Source organism: Excalfactoria chinensis, chromosome 1 (assembly GCF_039878825.1).
Source record: "Excalfactoria chinensis isolate bCotChi1 chromosome 1, bCotChi1.hap2, whole genome shotgun sequence".
NCBI classification, from domain to species: domain Eukaryota; kingdom Metazoa; phylum Chordata; class Aves; order Galliformes; family Phasianidae; genus Excalfactoria; species Excalfactoria chinensis.
In genome coordinates, this window is record NC_092825.1 from 146,827,179 (window position 1) to 146,854,867 (window position 27,689).

General features: G+C 38.2%; 2 protein-coding genes across 3 annotated transcripts in view; one reads left to right on the forward strand and one right to left on the reverse strand.

Moving 5' to 3' along the window:
- Positions 1 to 5,951, reverse strand: part of PIBF1 (progesterone immunomodulatory binding factor 1) — a 129,280-nt gene extending 123,329 nt beyond the window's left edge. Inside the window, exons 1-4 of one of the 2 annotated variants that reach the window (XM_072354626.1) lie at positions 5,691 to 5,810; positions 5,310 to 5,600; positions 4,125 to 4,225; positions 2,419 to 2,617 (exon numbers count right to left, since the gene is read on the reverse strand). In XM_072354626.1, the coding sequence (XP_072210727.1) occupies positions 2,419 to 2,617; positions 4,125 to 4,225; positions 5,310 to 5,561 (552 nt within the window). In that variant the 5' untranslated portion in view covers positions 5,562 to 5,600; positions 5,691 to 5,810. Of the gene's footprint in view, positions 1 to 2,418; positions 2,618 to 4,124; positions 4,226 to 5,309 lie in introns of both variants that reach the window. The other variant, XM_072354617.1, reaches the window with a different exon arrangement.
- A 7-nt stretch (positions 5,952 to 5,958) lies between these two features.
- DIS3 (DIS3 homolog, exosome endoribonuclease and 3'-5' exoribonuclease) lies at positions 5,959 to 27,689 on the forward strand. Its single transcript, XM_072354606.1, has 21 exons — positions 5,959 to 6,277; positions 8,709 to 8,866; positions 9,583 to 9,782; positions 9,895 to 9,968; positions 11,489 to 11,656; positions 12,495 to 12,659; positions 13,313 to 13,426; positions 13,508 to 13,645; positions 15,091 to 15,237; positions 16,469 to 16,585; positions 17,362 to 17,463; positions 18,123 to 18,187; positions 18,280 to 18,364; positions 18,875 to 19,002; positions 19,441 to 19,527; positions 19,974 to 20,130; positions 21,448 to 21,662; positions 22,471 to 22,639; positions 23,120 to 23,278; positions 23,642 to 23,764; positions 27,358 to 27,689. The coding sequence occupies exons 1-21, from the start codon at positions 6,047 to 6,049 to the stop codon at positions 27,445 to 27,447; spliced, it is 2,892 nt and encodes a 963-aa protein (XP_072210707.1). The 5' UTR covers positions 5,959 to 6,046; the 3' UTR covers positions 27,448 to 27,689.

Below are 27,689 nucleotides of genomic sequence, written 5' to 3' on the forward strand. Positions count from 1 at the left end.
GAACTTACTCAGATTTTCTGTAAGCAGAACTCCTTTTTGCCAAGAGAGGTTTGCCTTATATAAATTAACTGCTATTTGTCTGCACATAGATCTGCACCCAAAATTGTATCTGCCTGCTGGTACATAGATGATCTTAAAGGTCTTTTCCAAACTTGGTGACTCCATGATTTATGAGCACATCATTCCTCCTTAGGTAAGTAAAGATGAAAACATCTGAAAAATTACACCTTCCCCTCAGCATCCTCTCCTAAATTTTATAGGTCAAACAGATGCATAGACAGGACATGTAAAACAGCTTTGTAGCCTCCCAGTATCTGGATCTGCTAAATAACTCCAAGTAAGCTTGGTGATCAGTGGCACACCCAAGTTCACACTTGATTCCATTAAGAAAAATTGGGAGAAGCAGCAGAAAGCAGCACCTTACCACAGTGTATCTTCAGCATGTTTCCTTTTGGGGAGAGGATTGGGAGCAGTATTGGGAGGGGATGAAAACCAGGAGTTCTTTGTAAGAACAAATTGGCACTTGTATAAGGAGGAAACAGGCTTCAGTGGAACTGTGTTTGGTCACAGACAAAGCAGCTGGGTGAATGTCAGAGGCAAAGAAAGGTAGACTGGGATAGAAAGGTGTTAGTGACCACTGTCATTTCAAGTATCTGAGAACCCTTTTCTACTCACTAATACAATCTAAGCACATTAATTGTACTGCGACAGCTTCGCTTACAGCAAGGTTATCAACTCCTAGAGTCTGTCCTGCCCAGCTGCACAGGCTTTCAAACTACCTGTCAGCCAGCTCCTTAAGTACTGGAGCTTTCTGCACACTGACTTCAAGCAAGCTGACCCAGAAATGAGTTTGTGTTTAAAATCTCCTTTGTTGACCGTGGCAGCACAGAACTCAACAACAACAAACTACTTTCAAGTAATTATATTGAGGGCTAGAGATGAAATAGATAGGGGCTAGTAACCTAGAGGGCCTCAACCTCATCATTTTCATTTTATCACTTGGAGCCTTAAGGTTTTCCTAGCACTTTCAAAAGTATAAATTTTGGAACTTCTGAAAAAGATGATCCCCACATCTCCCTTCTGCTCACAGTGATAGGTTTTACTTCACTGTTCATACCCATTACCATGGCTTCCATGTAACAAGGGGGCTCACTCACACAATATTTATACATCAACCAATAAACTAAGCTTCTTAAAATTATCATAATTAAAGCTTCCTTAATAACTACCTCTATAGATAAGTACAATGCTAACATGAATCAAGGTTTACATGCCTAAACCCCTTGCATTCTCAGAAGCGAGCCAGGATGCTCCGGATATGCCAAAAATGTATGAAAGCACTGCAATTTTATTGCAAACCAAGAACCACGACTCACTCTGTACCTACTCACGAGTCAGAATTAACAAACATTTTAAAAATCAAGAAATCAATAATGAAAGTATAATTTAAGCTGCAGTTTTACTACTGGAAAGGGCCAGTTGGAAAGCAAAACAAAAAAAGCAAAAGATGTTTTAAGAAGAGCCTGTTCTGGCAAGCTGAGTTTCAAATTCCAGCCTTCAGCCTGCTGTATTCCAGATCATCAGTGTGTCATTTCCCACCATTTAACTGAAACACCTTATTTGTTTCACCTTCATAAAAATCAATCAGCAATTCTACTTAAGATGTCATTAAAAGGTTCTCTTCTTTACTGGAATTCAACTAGAATGGATGGATCCAGAAGCATGTCTGCACAGAAGTCTCTCCTTTCGAGTTGGGGAAGAATAAGAACAGACACGTAGGCTGGCTTCTGCTATATGTACATCCTAGATTTTAAATAGAAGAAATTTACAAGCCTGAAGTGGGTGGAACCTGACCTACAGTCCTATTTCCATTTAACTGCTCACTGCTCCCAGCTGAAGCAGGACAGAGGGAGAACAGGAAAACCAAAAGCAAGAGAACTCAGAGGTCAAGTTTTCTGAACAGATCAATTGAAGGTGGAGGGAGGGGAATTTAAAAGGAAAAAAAAGCAATGCTGAGACAGTCATTCGTCATGTCCCAGAAGCAGACACATATTCAGCCAGTCTGAGTGACAGCCATCTTGGAAGCCACTACCCCCCACTTTCCTCCTCTCTGTCCAGTTTGTATTGCCGAGCATGAACACTACATATATCCCTTTAACCAATACAGGTCAGCTCTCCCTGTTGCATCCCCTCTCAATTTCATGCCAAACCCTGGCCTTTTTAGAGCCAAAGCAGGGAAAAGATAAAGCCTCAGTGATGTGCAATTTCCAGCAACAGCCAAATCCCTGGTGTGTTTCATCACTGTTTAGCCACAAAACCAAAACACAGAAGGATATAAGGCTGTCATTAAGTTAATTCCAACCCAAAACGACCCTCTATGCAGCTATATTTTAAGCCAGTGCAGGACACAGTACTCACAGAAACATATTCTGGGATAGAAAGTTGATCTTCAGACAGAGATTTCAGCTTCTCATAGCCATCCTCAGTTAATTCCAAATCACGCAAACTACGACGGATATCTCCAGCCCTCTCCCTCAATTGATGATTTGTTTCCTCCAGTTGCTTTTGTCTCAATAAAATAGTTTCCATTTCTTGTTTCATGAGTGCTTGATGTTTTCTTTGAGATTGATTTGAAAATGGAACATACGAAGTAGTGAGTACCACAAGTGACAAACATTTACAATACCTTAGCAAGGGAGTAAGTTACGGTCATGTCATAGAGAGAAAAATTTAAAGCGAGATTAAATACACTGTATATATATATGTGTGTGTGAGTATACACACACACACATAAAACCAGCAGCTTCATAGCTCGATACATTGTTCAGCAAATTACACTGATAACAGCCCAAAGCCACTGACACCAGCAATCTGATTCTGAGAAGTGACAATCTCAGTATGCAATGAATTTAATTCCTGTTGGTCCTCATTTGCCAATTAAAAAAGTTAAAAACATGTGAAAATAGTATTTACTTCCACACAAAATCCAAGGAGCTGGTCCAAATAAAGCCATATTAACTTCAATGTGCATCTTGCTGACCTTCAGAATACACACAATATTTCACACACAACCCTTCATTCTCCACCCATGTAACATCCAAAGTTGGGGTCCTTCAAAAAATTTAAACAAGAAACTTTAAAAGCAATAGAAAATAACTGTTAGCATTACAAGACTTTTTTTTTTTTTTTTTTTTTTTTTTTACCCCATAAGAAAACCGCTCATCAGACAAGCAATCACAGAAGGGCAGTTTCTGTATATAGTCTACAGTTCTGTTAAATAGGGCTATGAGGTAATAGACAGCAATGAGATGAAAAAATGAGGAAAGCAAGTCAACTTTTTGGGGTCCATCAATATTAATTTGCACATCAGCACTTCACTCCTCAGATAATTCACATATAGGCATACAAAGATATTCCAACCTTGTGCAAACAGGCACACAGAGACATTGCCCTGCTAATGAGATAGTCTTAGTTGGAAGATTTTACTATAACCAATCCCTTGTCTAGATTCACAGCATTAAATCTGTTCCAAATTTATTACAGAATATGGCTTTGAATTAGTCACATACTCTGAGCTGGTATATGCTGTAACTTGATACAGTTAAGTAACATTATACTTTCGCAGACCTATTCCAGGTGTTAAAACATTTAATTGACAAGTAATTTGGGAAAGCCTGCTAGCCAGTCTATTTTCAGCTATATACGAATTCAAAAGTTGCAGAAGAGCAAGGAGAAAGGCAAGTTTTTCCTTCATCAACAGAAAGTCATTCTGGGAAAGCATTTCTGACCAATTAGCAATCCTCACTGTAAATGCTGAACATTATTTTCCCAAGTTATCAAGGCTGTACTTAATAAACATTCAAGTTCAGTGATGCAAAATCTGTCCCCTCTTCTTTGTCCTTCCACTCTTTTCTATTTTTTAGAATGTGTCTTATCCATCTTTGTACTTTCAATTTCAGGAAGGGAGAGCTGAATTAAAATTAACTTTGAGAATTGAAATTTTAGTATAGCCTGCGAAAGAAATCCCATTTCTGTAATTCATGATCATCATTTTTCATTAAAATGAATCTGAATTCACATCAATAAAACATTAAAGATGAAGTTTTTTGTGTTACTTGTCATACCTTGCGTCTTCTTGCTGCAATGCTAGCTGGCTATCCAGTCGTAAAGACAACAGCTGCTTTTGATGGATTGCATCATTCAGCTTCTCTTCTAGCTCTTCAATCTAAAAAGTAGAAATATAAAATGAACAAAAGTTCTTTGTAAAATATTTTTTTAAAAATCACAAGCTGAGAATGCAATGCCCTATAAAGTACAGTAACTGAAGATCTCTACCATAACAAAATCTCTAATTACAATAAAGCTTTAAAAAATAAGATATGGAGTTTGCCTTAAGAAACTCAACACTTAAAAAGATAGTTCAAGAACTGATGCATTCTGATCACATAAGTACTTGTTCAACTGATTTCAAACTATCCTTAAACTCTGGCCAACAAGCCAAGGAAAGTCACAGCTGTATGGAAGGTTGTAAACATGAACCTAAACATGAACCTCACACAGATAGGGCAGTTTTTCCACCTTTCAAAATCCCGCGCAACTTTACTGAAATCACACACAACAAGAAGACCTCCTGCTATTAATTAGTACATCAGTATATTTTAGTCACACCTTTGCTACCAAATCAATGAATAGTGTTGATGAGTTTTGCTAGCTTTCACTAGTTTGGGGTTAAAAGCCCTGTTAAGTTGGTTGCATCAGAGATGAATTATTTTTTTTTTTTTTTCTGAAAAGAAAACATGTCTTTTTCCTTTGTTTTAAGAAATGGTAAAACTAAAGAAACCCAATTTGATCTGGGCAGCCTGGTCCAGTGGTTGGTGACAACTGCCCACAGCTGGGGGGCTGAAGCGATTTGATTTTTGAGGTCCTTTTCAACCCAGGTCATTCTATGATTCTATGATCCCACCTCATCCATTCCCAAGTATGAGGCAGCAGCCAAGTCATTTAAATCCTCCATATCTCCCTTTCCCTTCTTTTGTGATTTAAAATCATCAAAAATAAAAGACTCATAGAACGGTCTTTGGGCTGGAAGGGAAATTAAAGACCACTGAGCTCCAACCTCTGCCATGGGCAGGACTGCCCCCCACCAGCTCAGGCTGCCCAGGGCCCATCCAGCCTGGCTTTGAGCACCTCCAGGGATGGAATACCACAACTTCTCAAGAAGTTAACGAGGATTCCAGCACGCAACCCACTAATGTTCTTTCGAGAACTCAAGCTTCTATTTGAAAGCCCCAACACGTAACAGCTCTGACCTTGGTCAAATACTCCACTTTCAGGTTGTCGATCATGAGGTTTTTCTGCGACAGCTCTATCTTCAGCAGCTGCAAGTTGTGCAGCAGCTCCTTGCGTTCGATCAGCTGCCTGGTGACCCGCGTCGCGCCCTCCCGCTCCTCAGAGGAGGACAGCTCGTCGGTGGGGACGGTGGTTTCCAAGCTGATGTCTTCCGACTCCAGGGAGCTGGAGATGTTCACCTTCCGGCCTTCCTTGGTGCTTTTACGGGACATTTTCTCACACCGTTTGCTTCTTTAACATACAAGCCCCCCCTGAAGAGCCAGCGGCAGAAATCAAATCCACGAAGGCGTTACGCCGCGATAGAAATCAACCAAACGAGACCGCTAAGAAAAATTCCTCACGTGTTGTTTCCCCCTCCCCGAAGGGAAACCGCTTACAGAAGGTCCGAACAGAGCGGATTCCTGAGGACTCCTTGCAAGATGCCCCCGCGGCAGCTCCAGCCGCAGAAAGCGGTAACGAAGCACCGCGCTGCCCGCCAGAAGCGCACCTGGGCAGCGGGCGGCTGACCGACCGTTAACGGACCGGCGGGGGGCAAAGCGCAGCCCCGCGCCCGCCCGGACACGGGGAGAAGCTTCCGCCGGCCGCGCAAGCGCGGATGAGGCGGAGCCGCGCGACGCCATCACCACGGCGACCCAACAGCCGCTCCGCTTCCCGCCCTGCGCCGCGGGGCACGCTGGGAGAAGGCCGCGCCGGTGCCATGCTGACCTCGCGGACTTTCCTGAAGCGGACGCGGGCGGGTGCCGTGGTGAAGGTGGTACGCGAGCATTATTTACGCGACGATATCCCCTGCGGTGCGGACGCCTGCCCGCTCTGCCCGATCCGGCCCGGCCAACCCCTCGGGCTCGAGGCGCGGCCTAGTGGCGCCGCCAGCAGCCTCTGCCATGGGCCGCACTACCTGCTGCCCGACACCAACCTCCTCCTGCATCAGGTAAGCGCCTCGCCGCCTCGGTACAGTGCGCGCGGGTGGGGACGGCCCTGGGGCTCGGGCTGCCCTCAGCACCGAGCTGGGCCTTTCCGCTGTTGTCTGCCCGATCCCACGGTTAAGATTTGTCTGCCTGTGGCCTCTGAGGCGCTTTCAGCGTCGCCCAGACCGGCCTAGTTTAGGCAGTTGGGCCCACGTACGATTTCACGAGTGTGGGACGAACTGTTCTTTGTAGTCTGCCATCAGAACAAACTGAGAGGTGAAAAGATTAAAAGCAGCCCTACAGAAAGGGACCTGCGGGTCCTGGTGAAGGGGAAGCTGGATATGAGCCAGCAGTGTGCCCTCGTAACCCAGAAAGCCAGTTGGATCCTGGGCTGTATCAAAAGGAGTGTGGCCAGCAGGTTGAAGGAGGTGATCCTGCCCCTCTACTCGGTGCTGGTGAGGTCTCACCTGGAGTACTGCATCCAGATGGGGAGTCCTCATACAGGAGAGACTTGGATCTGTTGGAGTGCATCCAGCAAAGGGCCACAAAAATGATCCTTGGAATGGAACACTTCTCCTATGAGAACAGGCTGAGAGAAGTGGGGCCGTTTGGCCTAGAAAAGGGAAGGCTGTGAGATGACCTGGTAGCAGGCTATGAGTATTTAAAGGGAGTTACAGGAAAGAAGGAGACAGACTTTAGCAGGGCCTCTGGTGATCTGGTGACAGGACAAGGGGAAATGGTTTTGAGCTTAAAGAGGGTAGATTTAGGTTGAATGCAAGGAGGTCTTTTCACACTGAGGATGATGAGGCACTGGAACAGGTTACCTAGTGATGTGCCCTGTCCCTGGAGACTTTCACAGCAAGGCTGAATCAAGCCCTGGGCAACCTGGTCTAGCTGCACTTGTCCCTGTTCATTACAGGGGAGTTGGACTGGATAGCCCTCAGAGGTACCTCCCAACTCTAAGGGTTCCATGTTTGTAAATGCATGAAGGCTTGATGTGCAGACAGCAGCAGCAGGCTGGAGGCAAGGAGCTCAGAAGTTGAAATCTGAGATTTTTTTTATTATTATTATTACTGTTGAATGCATCTGTAGAACATGCAATAGCCTGGTGCACATGTTCAAGACTGGGCAAAGTAGAACAAGATGTAATGCTCTTAAGATGCAGCAGAGGAGGTTTGGATTGAATGTTAGGAATATTTTTTTATCTGAAAGAGTAGCACTGCATTGAAATAGGCTGTCCAGGGAAGTTGGTGGTTTCAGCATCCATGGAGCACAACACTAGCATTTTAGCAGTTACCGATATGAGAAGTTCTAAGTAAGGATTTTCTTCCCACATCAAGTCAGTAGATATTTTCATGCTATTATCTGTGGACTTGATGGGATCTGTTGGCAAAATTCCTGTGTTATAGAACACTCAGAGAATTTGCAGGCTACGCTGTAGGAACCAGAACAGTGAGGATATGGTGGTTGTGGTGACAGCGGGAATAGGTTTTTAGCCAGCTACAAATAGCAGCAGACAGTAAGATTGGGCCTAGTAATTCTGCATGTATGTAGAAAGGTATTGAATCTCTTTCTCTGTTGACATTATTCTAACTCTATTAGATAATCTAAACATGCAGTGCAGAGAAGCTTGATTTGGCATTGCTTTAAATTATTTCAGCCATGCCCTTCAGTACCTTACCTTTGTCTTTTTCTGGAGATAGCTTTGCAGATTTGCTTATTAGAAGCTCGAAAGTGAAGCATGCATCTTTTTTCTCTTGACAGGAGCATGGGAGCATGGGGTTTTTGGACATGGCTATGCACTGTGGCTGTCAGGAACAGAGAAAAGAGCAGAGCTGTATTTAAAAGGAAAAAAAAAAAAAAAGACTCAAAAAGTTCTGTGGTTGAACAGGTGAAGAGCAGCTAACAGAATTCAAATCAGTTTAAGCCTGGGGAATTTAAAACTGCACTACAACAGTGGGATTTGTTTTGGAGAGCTTAAGTCTACATTTGCACAGGCAAGTTCATATTAGCTTTATAATAGTGGTCAGATAATACTTCATGGTTTACTCACACAGGCATACTGTGGGCAGCACTGTTTACAAAGATTATAATTTACAAGAACTGAGTTCTTGTGACTACAGTTTGTAGTGTAGACCTGGCTTTAAATTTTGTTGGAGTCCTGTAAATATGTGGGTTACATTTGGTGGGAGTCAGAATGAGAGATGATCTCTTTTTCACTTCAGCAAAACTGAGGTCACCAAGAGATTGGAAAATCCAATCTAAACTTTTTGCCTATGGGAGAAAGGTGCAGCTTAATATATTCTTCAGATTCGCAGCTGTGAGAGGAAAAGGTCCAAATAGTGCATCGTTATTGATAGAAGTTTTTGCATATTAAACAAGAAAATATTTCAATTTCTGTTACTGGGTAGAAAAAAACACACAATTCTGATACGTTTCCATTTTGTTCCTCAGATTGATATTCTTGAAGACCCTGTTATTAAGAATGTCATTGTGCTGCAGACAGTTTTACAAGAGGTCAGGAGTCGGAGTGCACCAGTGTACAAACGAATCAGAGACGTGATTGGAAACCCTGAAAAACACTTCTATTCCTTCACCAATGAACATCATCGGTATGGCTTGGAATAGGGTATAACGTTGTACTGAAGTTTGGTAAAAGAACTGCTACATGTGAATTAGGGAGATAAAATGAGACTGATGTGCACAACTGATGTGTGTAAGAATGTGATGTAAGAAATCCTGCTAGGGAATAACTGGATGTTACAGGAGCTTTCTCATTTTATAATTGGTATTGGCCCACGTATCTTCTGTGAAGGTGATTAAAATACTGAGTGAACTTGTCAGGCAAGACCTTCAATCTTAGCAGTGGAATCGTGCTTATTCATTTTACACATATTTCAGTGCTTTATTATTACTGCCAATTCAATCCATAGAACTGAAAAATCAGTTAGTTAGTGGCAAAAAAAATAATGGAGATGGCAAATTAATTTGCCTTTATGTATACTCACAGGTAGTTTCTGCTACAGCACCATCAAGGCTATAGCAGTGCTTGTCTTGAACGCTGTTCTGTTCAGTCCTCAGTGAGAAGGTCGTGTAAGAAATTGCCACTTCCTTGTTAGTTTTTTTGATCCTGTCTCCTAAGCCTTCAGTGGTCTTTAGTGCTTTAAAAATTGGTACAGCAGTATTTCTTTTGTCCTTACAGTCTTAAATGTTTGTCTGAAAACAGTAATAGTTGTAGATGTTTGGATTGCTTGTTTTTTTCTAGTTTGCTTTGCTAACCTTCCCCCTTCCCTCTTCTTTTTTTTTTTTTTTTTTTAAAAACTGTTAGAGAAACATACATAGAACAAGAGCAAGGAGAAAGCTCTAATGACCGCAATGACAGAGCCATTCGGGTAGCAGTAAAATGGTACAGTGAACACTTGAAGAAAATACAGAATGAAGAGAATGAGGATATCCAAGTTATCTTTCTTACAAACGACAGGATTAATAAGGAGAAAGCCCTTGAGGAGGGGATAACTGCTTATACGTGTAAGTTCAGCGGCATGGATATTTAATTTATTGCTCAGGTATAAAATCTCAAGTGTCTTTATGCCTAAATTCTCTACCTCTCTTGCATAAATATTTGTGTGTGCTTTTGTAGGTGAGGAGTATATTAAAAGCTTGATAGATAATCCTGATCTTGTAGATCGTCTTGCTTGCGTATCTGATGAAGGGGTATGTCTTTATTCTCTTTTGGTTTATTTATTTTATAAAATGATTTTGCAGTCTGTTATAGGATGCCATATGTCAGGATACTAGCATCAGTTCAGAAAAAAGACTCCGGTCTTTATTACCATTTTGACACTAAAACTTTTTGATAACTGAAAAGAATATTGCAGCTATTTAAAGTGCTGATTACATGTCTTTTGGAAGGCATTGTTTAGTTCTTTGTAAAAAGCCAATTACTAAGATGGGAAGCTTAACGATTGATTGAAGGAAGCATATAAATACTGCAAATAATTGAACTGAAATTAAAACTTCTAAAGTTTCTGTTGCAAACCACCTAGGTCTTTGTTTGGTGTCTGTTATTTAAAAGTTTATTTGTCAAAAACATTTTTTTTTTTTTTAATGAAAAGATTTTATTTATTCATAAGTTGATAGAATTGTGTGCTGCAGCTCAGAGATAGGTTACTTCATCATCATAGGGCTATAGTAGAATTTGTTGGAGGCCTATTTGGTTCTCCCCCCATGCTGTGGGCAAGGTTGCCACCCCCTAGAATGGGTGGCATGTTCCATAAGACTGACATAGCTGAAAGCTAATGCCATTAAAGTAATGGGAAGATTATTCCATTGATGATCAGAGGGCTGGAGAACCTCTCCCAAGAAGAAAGGTTGAGGGAACTGGGCTTGTTTAGTTTGGAGAAGAGAAGGCTTTGGAGAGACCTAATTGTGGCCTTCCAGTACTTGAGGGGAACATATAAACAGGAGGGGGAATGGCTGTTTACATGGGTGGATAGTAATAGGACAAGGGGCAATGGTTTTAAACTGAGACGGGGGAGATTTAGGTTAGATATTAGGAGGAAGTTTTTCACCCAGTGGGCGGTGACACACTGGAACTGGTTGCCCAAGGAGGTTGTGGATGCCCCATCCCTGGAGGCATTCAAGGCCAGGCTGGATGTGGCTCTGGGCAGCCTGGTCTGGTGGTTCGCGACCCCGCATATAGCAGGGGGGTTGAAACTGGATGATCATTGTGGTCCTTTTCAACCCAGACCATTCTGTGATTCTATGATCATAGTTAATGTAATGGATTGGAGTGGGACATGTGAAAGTGGGAGGCTGAGCTGATCTTTACAGAAGTTATCTGCAGTTCTTTCAACTTTGACTGAGTCAGGTAGCTGCTTACCGTGTATGCTCTGTAGTACTATACTGATGTTTTCTCCAAGTCTATGTTTAGTCAATATATAAAAACAAAAAAATGTCTGTATCACTTTTGTAGTAACCTCTTAAGTCAGTGCAGGTAAGCAGGAAGAGAAACAGAGGTGTTCTCAATGTTGTCACATTTTTATACTGTCTGTGCTTCATTAGAAAAACTACTGTTTAAGGGTAATTTTTCATTCTTGTGCATATATGTTCCTATACGTAGTTATAATTTTGGAACTTGCTAACTTGAGTTAAATGTTCCTGAGCTCAGTTTTGGAATAATTATGAATGTAAAAGACTTTATTTATTTATTTATTTATTTATTTCCCTTAAAGAAAGAAATAGAAAGTGGCAAAATAATTTTCCCAGAACACGTTCCTCTTAGCAAATTACAGCAAGGAATAAAATCTGGCATTTACCTCCAAGGAACCTATAGAGCAAGCAGAGATAATTATCTTGAAGCTACTGTTTGGGTTCATGGAGATGGTGAAGAAAACAAAGAGGTGGGTGTTTTAACTTCACACCGTGAATTTTATTTGGTCATTGCTGAAGATGATTATGTAATTATTTCACAGTGATAAGTGGTATTAACAGGCAGTATTATTTTTTCTCTTTTTCTTTATTTTTCTGACGTGGGTTTTTTGCTTTGCTTGGTTTTGTGGATATAGACTGCTAAAATACTGAGGATGCCCTTTAAAAAAAAACAACTGTTAAAAGGCATAATGTGTTCTTTGAAAAAGTATACAATAGTCTAAAATGGAATCTTTGATTTTAAACGCTGTTATATTCAAGTCAATTGAAGTAGTATTTTCTTCAAGTAATAAACCTATGGGAAGATTTTCAGAAAAACTGTGATGAGCCCAACATGGGGCTCTCTTGCATTACTTGCCCTGATATTTTTAGGCTGTTGCCCTTTGAGCACTTTACCTTGGTAAATTGGCCTACTGGATTTTGAAGCTACAGCTGGTACAATTGGATGCATATTGGTTCCAAATGGTAGCAGATGACTCTTCACTCCCTATTTCTGGTGGCAGCTGATAGTTATTCCTTGGCTTTCAGATTATTGCTTTCCTGTTTCACAGCAGTATGTGGAAGGCTCTTAGCCTTCAAAAACAGAAGAATTGTCAGACTTGAAGAAGAAAAAAAACAGAAAAGCAAGTGGTTTTACAGGGGCTATCAGAATTCTGAAATAATATCATGAGTACCAAAAGAAACTTAGAGGAAGGAATGTGTCACAAACATAGAGCGCGGTGCCTGTTGTACTTGTGTCACACTGATTTGAGTCTTTTGTTGCTATTGTTATAAACACTTGTATTTCCATTTGCTTTTCTAAAAATCCAGATAATTATACAGGGTCTTAAGCATTTAAACCGAGCAGTTCATGAAGATATTGTAGCTGTGGAGTTGCTGGCAAAAGATGAATGGGTGGCACCATCCTCAGTGGTCTTGCAAGATGATGGCCAGAATGAAGATGACATTGAAACGGAAGAGGAGAAAGAAAACATTGTATGAAATACAATTACTTTTTCTTCATGATTTCTGTCTTTATTAAGAGAAAAATGTTGCTGGGTGGTAGCCAAGTAATAATGCCACGCTGTATTCTGATATGCAGATACACTGGTTGGCTTTTAATAGCAACGGGTTATTAAATAGTAGTAGTAGTTCTGAAAATAAGTAATTCTGCTTAATGTATATGCAGAAATGTATGTACACCCTGTCCAATAAATATTTGCATTTCCTTAAAAATATATTATCTTCCCACTGAATTCCATGGGAATACATTTTAATTGCCGTGTTTAGAATTGCTGGAGAATTTTTCAAGCAGCCATAAAAAGGCTTCTTAAAAATGAAAATAATAGGTTGGGGAAAAAATGGAGATAGCTGGGGAATGAGCAGAGACTGTAGTACAGGATAGCATTTCTTTAGGCTTTTTCTGTTCTTTGTTCTACAAGTATGTCCATGAGAAAAGTTGGCCAAGTAGTTGTGTTACAAATATTAAGGAGCCCAGGGAGGCGTGATTCCATTTATGATGTCATAACAGAGTTCATGGCATTGTAGTGATACATAACCTGCTACCAGAGCAAGATTTGAGATGCGTGCCGAGTTTAAACAGTTCTGTGGTCTTTAACCTTTGGGTTTTGTTTTTTTTTTTGTCACAGTTGAAGGTTTCTGTTAACAAGAACATGCTGAGACCTACAGGAAAAGTAGTGGGTATTATAAAGCGAAACTGGCGACCATTTTGTGGCATGCTTTCCAAGTCACAAATTAAAGAGGTAAGGTAATAAAGCTATTGTAAGGGTAGGGTTAAAAAAAGAAAGTAGAAATAATCTGTCCCTTTTTCTGTCTGTTAATAGGCAAGGCGACATTTGTTTACACCATCTGATCGCAGGATTCCTCGTATTCGAATAGAAACAAGACAAGCAGATAAATTGGAAGGACAAAGAATAATTGTTGCTATTGATGGTTGGCCTAGGAATTCTAGGTATCCCAATGTAAGTTTTAGTACTTTGTTCTTAATGTTTATCTATCTGACTTTTAATTTTTAGACTGAAAGGTTAATGGAGTTGTTTTGAGTTATGTGTAAACATCAGCTTTTAGCCATCTTGGCAAAACAAACTGCTATTTACACATCTAACAGCAATGCAGCATATAATCATGAAAGGCTTACATGAAGAGCAGATTTATCTGTGTGAGTAATGAATGTGGTTTGCACCCAAACAAAAGTTAGCTCTATATTTTTCTTTTCGGGGGGGAGAGGGAGGTATTTTCATTTTCTCTTTCACACGGATAGTACATGTTTTACATTTGGAAGGAAGAAAATGATGTCTAGGGCTCAGGGATGCAGCCATAATATGCTCAGGGCATTTCTATGGAGTAGATGGATGCTGTATGCTAAAAAGAGATGAAGATAGAACTTTTAAAAGTTCTGCAAAGATGAAACAATATCACAGGAATAGAATAGTAGAATCCTTAGAGTTGGAAGGGACCTTTAAAGGCCATCTAATCTAATTCTTCTGCATTGAACAGGGATACCACAGCTAGATAGGTTGCTCAGGGCCTTATCCAGCCTCACCTTGAAAGTCTCCAGGGATGGGGCATCAACCACATAACTGGGCATCCTGCTCCTGTGCATCACCACCCTCACTGTAAAAGACTTTTTCTTTATATCCAACCTAAATCAACCTTCTTTGAGCTTGAAGCTGTTTCCTCTTGTTTTGTCACCACAGACCCTGATAAAGTGCCTGTCCTTTTCTTTTTTGTAGCTCCCCTTTAGAGGTGGCAGGTCGCTCTCAGGTAACCTTGCAGCCTTCTGCAGGCTGAACAGCCCCAGCTCTCTCTGCCTGTCCTCATAGGAGAGGTGTTCCATCCCTTGGACCATTTTTGTGGCTCTATACAGAATACACCTTGAAACATCATCATATGTGCCAGCTATTCCAATAATAAAATAGAAATCTAATTTATGCTAACTAGATAGTTAAATAAACCAAGACAGCTGTTTGCAAGTTATAAGTGTGCTGCTATTGTGATGTTCGGCATCTTGAGTTTACGCTATATTGTAATTGCACTACTTAAAATCAGTTAGATTGAGTCAATTAGAGGAGGAAAAAAAGCATTTAAAGTATTCCTTTTAGGTTCGTTTCACATATTTAATTACTTTTGAACAAATAGTACTGCTTGATGTTTGTGTGTGCACATGCATATGTATTTGTTTTTTATATCATAGAATCATTGAAAATCACCAGGGTTGAAAAAGACCTCCGAGATCATCCAGTCCAGTCACCCATATTTCCCCACTAAATTGTGTGCTTCAGTGCAACATGTGAATGTTTCTTGAGCACCTCCAGGGATGGTGACTCTACCATCTACCTCCCTGGGCAGTCTGTTCCAGTGCTGTATATGTATATACCTACGTATAAGTGTGTATGTTATTTCTCAGGGTCATTTTGTGAAGAACTTGGGAAGTGCTGGAGATAAGGAGACTGAGACGGAAGTTCTTCTCCTTGAGCACGATGTCCCTCATCAACCTTTCTCTCAGAATGTCCTCAGTTTCCTACCGAAAATGCCATGGAGCATTACAGAAAAGGTAATAGCTATAAAATTATAGCAGTAATTATTGTGCCCGCTTTAAATTACGATATTCTAGAATATTCCAGTGCACCAAAAATGAAGGGGGAAAAGTTTCCTAAAATTCAGGTTGGTCTGAATATTTAGTCTGATTTTTCTGTAGAAAAATCTCCACAAGACTTTGAATTTTAGCTAAAACTGTGTTAGAGGTAGACAGATTAAAAACAAAACAAAGGGGAAAACACACCAGAAACCACCACAATGTGGAATTCATTGGAAATTTTTACAAAGAGTTTTTTAACAAAGGTGGAAAATTACAATTCATATACTGTTTAAAAATCAGGGTTTCTATGTCTCAATAGATAGGTTTGTAACCAAATGTAGTAGCCTGTACATCATGACCGAAGTATGTTAATGTATCCCAGTATTATCCAGTACAGTAAGCAGAGGAAGGAAAATTGCTATTTGCAGAATTACTTGTTTTAATTGCTGTTAGTGAATTTCAGATTCTCCACAGTATCATAAATGTAGGAAGTGGTTGGTTTAGAATGTAAAGAAAACTCTGTACATCAGCTGTTTTTCTTTAGGGGTGGATTTGTTCATTTGTTTGGTTATGGGGAATGATCTATTTTTGATTGAGTATCTCATGCATTTTCACTTCTATGGAGTAGTCTAGTTTTATTATTTAATATATAGTTGTTTCTTTTGAGCTTAGAAACTGATGGATGTGTTTTTACTTAACCAACTTTTACATAGCTTATTGTCTAGTCTAAGATACCAGTCTAAGTAAGATCTTTATGTAGCCATTGGATAGCAAGTAAATACCACCTGAGTGTTCAATTCCTTTAAACTGTGTAGGCATATAAGTCATAACTAAGGTTAATTGTGAGCATTCTCATCCTAAACTATTTAGCTGGACATTGTGGTCATAATTTTACTTAAAAATTCTTGATTCCTAGTCCTGTTAATTTTGAGATGGTGGGAAGAGTATGGTTTTATTCTCTGTTTCCTATTGTTTGCTCTATAACAAAGGTTCAGTAGTTATTAATATCTTGGCTTTGTTATCACTACAGTCTCAGTGTATCTTTTTTCTCTGTTAAATAACATTGCAAATTGTGTACTTGAAAATGCTCTTTAAATATTGGATTACTTTGGAAAGTCTTACACAAAGTGCTTTCTCAACTTCTTTATATTTCTCCTTCAGTGTGGATGTTCTTTACAACTTTTTTTTTTTTTTTTTTTAATTTCAGGATATGAAACATAGGGAGGACTTGAGGCATCTGCATGTTTGTAGCGTTGATCCTCCTGGCTGTACGGATATTGATGATGCATTACATTGTAGAGAAATAGAAAATGGAAACCTGGAGGTGGGTTAAGTTTTTGTTTGCTGATTTGTGTTTTAAATCAGTAGTGATCATAGTAATTGATGCAAGCAAAACTCTAGGTCTGTTGGGAAAGAAATAAATTCTCTGCACTACTGACAGTGAGTGAGATGGGAATAAAGAAATGTAGTTGACTTGCATCTACATCAGAATCATTAAAGTAATTGAACTGCCTGCTGTCTGCTCATTTGATGTGAGAAAGTAACATAATTTATTTACTGCTTTAACTGAGTATAGACCCAAGTATCTATGGCTAAGATAAGGAGCTAGGAGGAGGAGGAGTGAAGTTACAGCTGTAATAGTTAAGGAATTATTTTAAAAGAAGTCACTGAAAACCTACTAGGTTAACACAAGCTCTGTACCTCGTTATAACTGATTTGGCACATTTTCTATGTTAATTTGTAATTGTAATAGCAGAGAACGCCAAAATAAAGTCTAGCATATAGAGAAAAGCAAGAAACCCATTTTGCAGTGGGCATTAAAAAAAATGAAAGAGGCATGAAGAGCTGAACTGGTCATGAATGCAGTTTTCCACTAAGTGTACATGTGGCTTTATTGTTCATAATTGCTGCAACTGTTCATTTTTTGTAGTGCTTTTAACTCTTCCTACTTGTAAATATAGAAGTTACTGGGAGGAATAGGAAAAGGGCAAATTGGGTTTTAGACAAAAACTTTATCAAGTTTCTTTTATGTTGAGAACTGTTTGCTTCATAAGATGTATAATGTGACGCTTTCTGGGTTTTGTTGTTTATTTTTTTAAGGTTGGCGTGCATATTGCAGATGTCAGTCATTTTATTCGTCCAGGAAACGCTTTAGATGAGGAATCTGCAAAAAGAGGAACAACTGTATATCTGTGTGAAAAGGTAAGTTTTCTGTATGGAAAGGTTTTTGTGCATTTAAGGGAATAGCTTTTTCATTGCTTTCCTTTTTTGGTTCCTAATTTGCATAGTGCTATCAAAATGACTGTTCTTTCTATCGCTGTGCTCAGCAAGGCTTTTTAAAAATCAGTTATTTATTTAGAGAATATTCCTTTCAACTCCCATTTGAAACAAGAAATAACATGAGAATGCGAGTCCAAACAGCTGTTTAATACAGATCTTGAAGTTGTAAGGTAGATTATTGCTACCTGTGGTCTGTATTTATTACACTTACTTCTGTTTATTATAGCTTCTCACAGGTCATAATTTAACCTCAGAAATAACTGCTGCTAAAACAATAGATAATAATAAAAAAAAAAATAGGTTTTGGAATGAATTTCCAGGCTGGATGTAGCACTGGGCAGCCTGGGCTGGTGGTTTGTGACCCTGCACAAAGCAGGGGAGTTGAAACTAGGTGATCTTTGTGGTCCTTTTCAGCCCAGGCCATTCTGTGATTTCTTCTGAAGTAGCTTCCTTTTTGTTCACAAATGGCAGTTTTTTTAGCTGGGGGGGGGCAAAATTATTATTTCCAAGCTTTTGATGTACTAAAAATCACACTATGAAGTAATTATGACTAGTGATGCATTTTATCCTTTATTTTGCAGAGGATTGATATGGTTCCAGAACTTCTTAGCTCCAATCTATGCTCCTTAAGATCTAATGTGGACAGGTATATGCATATGATCTGTATTTCGATCCTGATAAGCAACTCCAGATGCGTGTGCATGGATTTTAACAGATTTCTCCCAATTCTTCTTATAGGCTTGCATTTTCATGTATATGGGAGATGAACCAAAAGGCTGACATTCTAAAAACCAGATTTACAAAGAGTATTATTAATTCCAAGGTTAGTTGGATGAAGAAAGAACACTTCTTATGACAGATCTTTTTATACTGAAGTTTTCCTGTTTCTGTTACTGATGTACTTTCCTAAGGTTAGAAAATGAAGCTTGTATCCTAAAGTGAAGGAAATGTTTTCATCCTGCCCTCTTCTCATAAACACTTAACGCTTCATTCTTGTTTTATACAGTTACTTTATGGTATTTCATTTAAAAAATATAAATGCATTGATACATATTGGATATAGTGTCATCTAGTTAAGGTCAGTGGAATAGGTAGGTGTTACATCAGCATTTTAAAAAGAATATTGTACATGTTTACTTTTTCTTGACGTTTTGCATAGATCTGTCCTGTCTGTTATTCTTTGAGAATGACATTCCTAGAGGTGTTGAACAGAAAGTTTTGTATTATTGTGAATGAGCTTTGACAAAAAAAATACTGTTTGTTTTTTGGTTTTCTTTTCCTGAGAGATGTGTGCTTTTCAGTATTATGATGTTTCATTGTGTTTTTCTCCAAGGCTTCTCTCACCTATGCTGAAGCACAGATGAGAATTGATTCAGCAACTTTGAATGATGATATTACTGTCAGCCTACGTGGACTAAACAAATTAGCAAAAATTCTGAAGAAGAAAAGAATTGATAATGGGTAAACAATGCAGTGGTGCCGTTATTTTTTCCTTTTTTAATCTATTTTTTGCTGTTGAACTACATGAAGATGCTCTATATCCCTTTTTCCAGTTCAAATTCTTAAAAAAAGAAGTGTTTTGCTGTTTTGATTTGCATTAAGAAGTTATCTTTGTTCTCTATGTAATACAAAACTGGGGATATCCTTTGCAAAATTGATCAACATTATGGATTTCCTACTGATGTTATGCAAGTAACCAGAAGTAGCACTTTAAATGTGAAATTATAGGCATTAATAGTGTTATACATCAGCATTGCAATTTCTACTATTTTGGATGTTAATTCCTTTTTCTTTTCTTTGTTTTAATTCCCATTTCCTTACAAAGCAAACTGTTGTATGCAGGCCTGCAACTCAGCTGCTGTTTCTCTTTTACAGTAATATCACTTAACTGTCTTCCAGAGCTTTGACGCTTTCCTCACCAGAAGTTCGTTTTCACATGGATAGTGAAACTCATGATCCTATCGATCTGCAAACTAAGGAACTTAAGTAAGCCCTGTTGTTTTCCTCAGTTACTTAAATATACCTATCGTTCCATCCCTGTCCCAAATTAAGTAACAGCTTTTTGTGTACAGAGTTTATGCAGTAGTTCAAGTCAGTAATCCTAGAAAAAATGGCTCTTCTGTATTCTACTACAGTGTTTATGAAGTAAGTTTAAACTGTTTTATACATGAGGTTAAGTCTTTGCTACCGATTTAATTTTTGTTTTTTTCTTCTGCCCTGCTATTTGAAGTTTACTAAGTATGTTTTGGCATGCTTTTAGTCTTAAAAATGTTAGCCTATTTTGTACCATGGACACGTTAAAAGAAAATTCTGGTTAACTAGATAGTGTTATAGAATATTATTAGGATGGTGCATTGTTTCTTCATTAGACACGCAAAGCAAGTATCTAATTTAACACTTTTCTGACTGTACAAAATATTTTCTTTTGATAGAGAAACAAATTCCATGGTTGAAGAGTTCATGTTGCTTGCCAATGTCTCTGTAGCACAAAAAATTTATGATGAGTTCCCAGAGTTTGCTCTGCTCCGGAAGCATCCTGCTCCTCCTCCATCAAATTACGACATCCTTGTGAAAGCAGCGAAGTCCAAGGCAGGTTTTTACTATTCTCAGAAATTAATCATAGAAAATGGTGCTTGCTGGCTGGCTGCTTATCCAAGAGTGGCAATTGGAAGTCCATGGCTTGAAAACATATATAGATTTGCTTTTTAACCTACTAGTACTTGCAGGAAGGTGTCTGTACCTTCAGATGAAAAGAACAATGATGTGCTTTAAAAAAGTAAAAACAAAGAAACAACCTCTTTCAGGAGAAGAAAGTAGATAACATTGTCGTATTTTAACTGTTAGAGAAACACTTTTCTCCTTTCCAAGCCACAGCTGCTATTTTTCAGATAGTTCTTGGCTTTGAATCGCATACATTGTTATTCTCTGTTAAAGTCTGGAAGTAAGGAAATGTTTGCATGTGTTCAGTTTCCATCTTTTCCTTGCATCAGCTTGGCATTAGTGTAGCCTGAAACAACTCTGATTTGATTAATATGTCTGAACTAAGAAAAATTACTTTTCCAGTTTCAGGATCTTCTTTTCAAAATTGCAGTCCCCACTTGAGGTGAACTTTTCCACTCAATTTTGTGTCCCTCTGCCTTCTTCCCCCTCTCCTCTTTGTAATAAGAGAGGAAAAACTGAAATTAAATCAGTGTAATAATACTAACAGAGGAGTAGAAAAAACCCAGTGCTTCATTTTCCTGTCTTGTAAAGTTGGAATAGTCTTTTCATTTCTAACCTGAAAATGATTTTCAAAACAGTGTTTTACTTAGAAGGCGAAGTTCGTTTCCATAGGCAGATGTTCTTCTAATTAAGCAAAGTCACTTTAATGACTCCGAACCAACACAGCGGAACGTTTGCATGTTATATTTTTGTTGGAATTTTTCAAATAAACATGCAGTCACTTTACTGTGACTTGATCTCTACAGCATCCTTAGTTGTTAGTGGCATACGTAGATGGAACATTCTGCTGATCTTGTGCGTTCATACCGTATGTGTTGAGGTCATAAGTAAATGGGGAACGAAGCAGTAAGAATTTCAAAAAATCACTTTCCTAGGTGTTTTAATACGTAGGTTGCTGCGAAAGTAATGCCTCCTCTTTATTTCCTTTGAAATTACAACAAAGCAAATGACACTATTTGATAGAGCATATTCTGTGCTGCAGAATACTGTTTTGCAATATAGTCACCACCATTAGCTATGAATTTTTGCCAGGGGCAAACGAGATTTGTGTAACACTGTCATCTTATTGTCTACAATTCAGAGTTTATGAGGTAGTAAGTTTGTTACAGTTAATAAGAGCAACGTTGGTTCAGCTGTGGTATTTCTGCTTATAACCTGTTTCATTTTGTTTTCTGCTTTCTCCAGAATTTGGAAATAAAGACAGACTCTGCAAAGGCATTAGCAGAATCATTAGACAAAGCTGAATCGCCTGATTTCCCATACCTAAATACACTGTTGCGAATTTTGACCACTCGCTGCATGATGCAAGCTGTGTATTTCTGTTCTGGAATGGATAGTGATTTTCATCACTATGGTTTAGCTTCACCTATTTATACCCACTTTACGTCACCTATTAGAAGGTAATTCCTTTAATTTTACAGTATATTCAGAGGACAGAATAAGTGATTTATTTGTTAAGAGAGTGTATTGGAGACTGTGCTATTCAGCTTAAAATTTGAACTGGAAAGATAGTGTCTTTACATTACATAATTATTATACAAACCAACTTTATTTAGTTTTAAGTAAGTTGAGCAGAGAGTAAGGCAGTGTTTGGCCACTCATCAGGTGGAAGCGGTGTTGTAAACACACTCTTTTATATTTTACATATAAAACTATTGTTAATTTGAGTTTTGTTCATTATGAAATTTAAGGTGATGACTCTCATGTGTGGGTAATTTCTAGAATTTCTTGGAGTTCCAGTAGTAAATCCTAGTCATTAATAGATACGTTAAAAATTTTCTGCCTGAAGTTCTCATAAAAGCTGTGTACCAGGAGCATCATGTGATTGTGTTTTGCAGATTAAGGGCACTAAAACTAAGTTTCCCTAGTTCATGAGAAAGGGAAGAGGAAGGGGCTTAAGCTGGTGTTCAGAGTTAAAGCTTTATTTCTTCTTTGTAAGTGTTGAGCAATACCAGTGGCATTGGTAGAATGTAGTAAAGAATTCCTTAGATTAAAAAGAAAACCGTGTAGTTCATAGTATAGTAAAGATATACTCTGCAGTGTGTATTTGATCAGCAAAGAGAATGTGACTTTCTAATTAATATAAGGAGTTATTAGCAGACCATTGCCATTAGAAAGAATTCTTGAACTGCAAGATCTATAAAAAAGCAAAATGTTAGTCAGAAACTTGATAAAAATGTTTTGACACATCACTGATCTTTTCTGCAGGTATGCTGACATTATAGTGCATCGTCTTTTGGCCGTGGCCATAGGAGCAGACAGAACCTATCCAGAACTTATGGATAAACATAAACTGGCAGATCTGTGTAAGAATCTCAATTACCGGCATAAAATGGCTCAATACGCACAAAGAGCATCTGTTGCTTTCCACACACAGGTAAATACTAATGAGATGTGAGCATGATCTGTGGAAGATTTGTGTTGCCCTGAAAGGCAGGAGATGCTGAGCAGTAATAGACAGGTTGTGCTTTGATGAGCAGTAATAAGCCTGCAGGAATTGTTATGGAAAAGTGCAGTTTCTCTAAGGAAAAGCTTCAACATAACATTCCTGGTACTGAAAAGTTTAGAGATGCATTTCTAGAAGATGCTTTTAACTATTCAAATAGGTTGTTGTTCATTTGTTATCTAGTCTTTTTGGGGGGGTGTATGTATTTGCATATTCTTAATAAATATACATTCATTATATTTAATGAATATACTGAATGGCAAGTATAATTATTTGAATGAACATTTTAAATGTGGTGTGTAACAGTAAGCACAGATTTCTATTTGCTCGAGTATTTTACTCTTCTTAAGTTGGTATATTTTTAATCCAGAAGAGAATATGCTAACACCTTTTTTCTTCTATCTTTTACAGCTGTTCTTCAAAACTAAGGGAGTGGTGAATGAAGATGCATATATATTATTTGTAAGAAGAAATGCAGTGGTGGTTTTGATTCCAAAGTATGGATTAGAAGGGACAGTCTTCTTTGAAGAAAAAGATAAGCCAGTGCCCAGACTTGATTACAACAGTGAGGTGTGTTTTCTAAGGTTTATTCTTAGTTGCCTTTGTTTATGTTTTTTTTTATGAGGTACATGAGCAAAATGACTAAAATCTAATTATGTTAGAAGGGCAATTGAGCCTTTTCTGATGTCAGGTTTATTAATCTGCAGTAGTGGTATTGTTGTGGTCTTCTGTAAGTTTAAGCAAAAAGGTTCTGACACCAGAATGGGTTTCTGTAATAGACAGTACCTAATGATCCAAAAATACCACCTGCACCCTAACTCTCTGGACATTCAAGATCGTAACACATTAAGAACTACATCTCAAAATAATTATTTGTATAAAAATGAAAGACAATATGAACAGTAAGTATTTATACAAAATTGGAACTTACAGGTACCATCACTCACCGTGGAAGACACAATACTATGTGTATTTGACAAAGTCAAAGTGAACATTACGTTAGATGCTTCCAACATTCAGCATCAGAAAATTCGGATGGAATTGGTAGAACCCAAGGTAAGACGAGATTTATGGTTTTTAGTAATCTTTAGTCAGGATACAGTACAATTGAAATACAACCTAAAAGTAAAAAAACAAACAAAAAAAACCTCTAAAGCCAACCAAAAATCGGTCAACAAACTATAGTGATTTGCTACTTATCTATTCTCATTAAAACACAGATCTGCTTTTACTGTGTGTTGAAAAACATGAAGGGTTCTAAATGAAATTTCTTTTCTTGGCCAATTAGGAATAATACCATAAGAAGGATGATGATTTGCTGAAATGGTATATCTTAAGTTTCATGGTTTTGTAATCAGATTGCTCTGAAATTCTGCCAAAACTCAGTAGGATCTTCTTTTAGCTCCAGTAAATTACTGTGCAACTCTGGGTTCCTCAGGAGGAAGCTGTAATTGCTGGTTCTTTAATGAACATAGAATACATAAATGACAGTGCTTTCTTACCACAACTTTAACAATATATAAGTCTCTCGTGAAAATATTGAAAGAACTGTGATCTCTGAGTTTCAACTCTGAGAACTGAGTGGACAGTGAAGTGGATCAAGAATTGGTTGACTGGCAATTGATATGAATGAAGTAGATATTGTCCGTAGAAGAGAACGGTTGTGCATCCTGGTACACACTAGTATGTTGGGCTGCCCACTTTTTGAGCTCAACAGGTAGCATTTCTCAGAGGTGCTGTTTTGAGGCTAAGCTCAGAATGCTGCTCATGTACTTACTCCAGTCTGTGAGCAATGTGCTTTGTTCTTACTAAGCTAACGCAAGGAAAGGTCTTTCCTCTGTAATGAAGTCAATACTGTAATCTTCGTTAATCCTTGATAAAGGACTGATAATAGTAATTAATCCAAGACAACATGGCTTCTTAAACATCTTGTAACTCTTACTAGTAAGGAAAGAACGTACAAATAAGATACACATACACTGATCATACCCTTTGTGAGCATTCAAAGCTTCCAGCATTCTGCAGCTCACATGCTTTCTCACCCAGAATGCACATCTTTTTCTTCCAGAAGTAATGATAAAATCCTGTTCTGTGTATTTCTGTAATGACTTTCCTTTTCCCCATCTTAAATTTCTGTCTTGCACATGGTGTTCCTGTAGTAAGCTCCATGACTCACTGTATATGATCAAGCCCTTATTTTCTTTCAAGTCCGATGTCTAATACTGTTATTTGATAACATACTTCTTCATAATGTAGGAAATAAACTGTTTACTCTTTCCACTTATTGTTCCCTTGCCACTCAGTTCTGTGTACTTTTTTTCTGGAAACTGCTCTGTATCTTTGATCTTCCTTGTCACCTATTTGTTCTTCTATTATATGAGTTTTGAACAAGGAAGAACGGAATCATGGGCATGATGCAAAATGTGAGCTGAGCCAGATACACACAGCATCACTTTTTCTGCTTTGTGTGATGTTACACGACAACACTTTTCATCATCATTCATTTCTTTTAATAGCAAGACCAATTTTATGTAATTTTAAGCTAGCAACCAACTATTGCTAGCTAACACTTTTATACTTGGTTTTAGAATGGAGAGATATTGTAGAGTCCTGGCACTTCCTGTTAACTTCCTGTTTGTTTTATCTTGGTCTTCAACTGCACTTGGATTAACTTCAGATTTTTGGGTCTATGTTAGCGTCAAGCTACATCCTAATGAAAGAGTGAGGAAGAATTTTCTGCCTCTCACTTACCTGGAGATACTTGAAGAAGTGCTTAAAATGTTCCTCAATTGTTTGGACTTGATTTAACATTTAACCAGTTATTACTTCTTTATTTGGATAGGGTTTTCATTTAAAGAATTGTTTTTTGATACATAATACCAATCACTATTGACTTTCTTTCAGCTGTCTTCTTAATTCCACTGGTAAATGACATTCTTTCTTCATGACAGTTGTCATAGGTTACCCTAAAATCTACCGGCACCCATGACAGGGGTATAGACGGCCTGCAGGGCCGCTATCCCAAAAGGAAAAGAAAACAAGGAAAGAGAAAATAAATACAGCGGCAACGATCTAAGGAGGCACACTTATTTACTAAATACTATATCGAAATACAGAATAACACAATATAATACAATATAATTGGAATTAAGGCTAACGAATCAAGTAAAATAAAAGAGAGTGAGTCCCGAAACCGAGAGGCCTACTGTAACTCTAGGCGAAACGGCTGGAACGCTCCCACACGGCTCTCCCCCTGGCTGGCAGGATCCAAGAGAGCGAGTCCAGCACTGAAGTGAGATTATATAGTCCTGGTCATATGACTGACCGTGGTGCTCCCTGGGACATGCAGTCTTCTTTCTGTGAGCAGCAGATTCGTCAAAATTATCTATGCTTAACATGATGTTATGATGTGGAATACTGATAGCAAAATTACAAAATTGCAAAACCATGACAACAGTATTAATTTGTTTTAAAATTCCCTCTTGTTCTTGAAAACATCTTACTACTTTGAGAAACCTTTAGTAACATCTTCATTACATTTCTTGTTTCTATTGTGACGGTGTATTCCAGCAAGTACACTGAAATGAAATCACAGCGGTGGTTTTGTGGGTAGACTCTTAATCAGGTCCTCAGGCAAATGCTGCTTTCCCTTCTTGTGGGGTCTCTAACTATTTTTTTCCAGTAAATACACTGTTAAATAGCCTAGGAAACTAGAATATTTTATGCTTTTTTTGTGACGTGTATTCGTTGAGAATAATTACATTTTTGCTTCCTTGTTTTCTCACAGTCAGATATTCTCTAGCTTGTCATAATGATTACTTTCATCCAAGGTCACTGAACAAATCCATACCCTTAAGCTTATGGTGGTGGGTTTTTAATTCCAGTATAGATGCCTGTGTTGCTCTGATGCAATTAATTGTAACCTTATTAGAATGAAACTTTTCTTGAGCACGTAGCATGACTCCTTTTCTGGTATATGCTTTTGCAGTCTTCATATAATTTATATCCTGATATTGAAATCATAGTAATTACTTTCTTCCATCAAGTTTCTGACATACCTGTTACCTTTTTAATAGTCAGGTGTTGCAGTTTGCCCATAGACTCACTTGCAGATAAGCATACATGTGTCTAATCTACTTAAATCAGTAGTATTTCATTCTAGCATCTGCTTCAACTGCTTGAATGCTACTCTTGTACATCCTCTCTAAGGAAAGCATAGCACGCTTTTTAACGATGTCTTTCCTAGAGTGCAATTCACCATACCTCTGTAAAGACACAGGGTTTTCTCTTTTCTTATTCCTCCTTTTCTACACAGTCTGCTTTTCCAACTTCTACCAAGGTATAATGTAATGTCCCTTTGCTGCACTATGTTCAGAGCCACACACTGAGCCTGACAGGCACTCAGTTTGATCGGCATAGTAAACACCAGAAAACATGATGCAAAATAACTCCTAGCACTTCATTTGGGAGGGATGCTGCTACTTGCTTAGTGTTGAAGCTGTGATAGCTATGCGATGTTAAACACTTTGTTAGATGATCAGTATAGTATTTTCTCATGAGAATAGTGTAGTTGTAGAAGGTAAATGTATTACCAGAATAGTATAATCTAAAATGCAGTTTTCTGATTTGGTTTTTTTTTTTTTTTTTAGATCCTTGCAAGTGGTGTTCCTGCACATTCATCTACACAGACGAGCAGCAACAATGAACCAGAAAAAAAGAAAAAGAAGCTACAACAGTAGTAAGGTCAAATAGTTAATACAGGTAGAAATGAATTATTTGTATTTACTTATTTTTCCCTATGGGCAAAATAATAGGAACATCCTGTTTACTTTTAAATACCTTTTTTAATAATTTGTGAAACTCATCTTTTTTTTTTTTTTTTTTTTTTTTTACTATTTGTATGTGTGCAAGAAGATAAGTTTTAAATCTGAATATATCTGTAATTTTATTATATGGATGAAAGTAAATACTTCTCCAAAGT

Excerpts from the sequence above, each read along its gene's own strand:
- DIS3 (XM_072354606.1), top strand. The coding sequence starts at position 6,047 with ATGCTGACCTCGCGGACTTTCCTGAAGCGGACGCGGGCGGGTGCCGTG. Across the intron at positions 15,238-16,468 it reads CATGGAGCATTACAGAAAAG|GATATGAAACATAGGGAGGA; the intron begins GTAATAGCTATA and ends TTTTAATTTCAG. Across the intron at positions 19,003-19,440 it reads AAGAAAAGAATTGATAATGG|AGCTTTGACGCTTTCCTCAC; the intron begins GTAAACAATGCA and ends ACTGTCTTCCAG.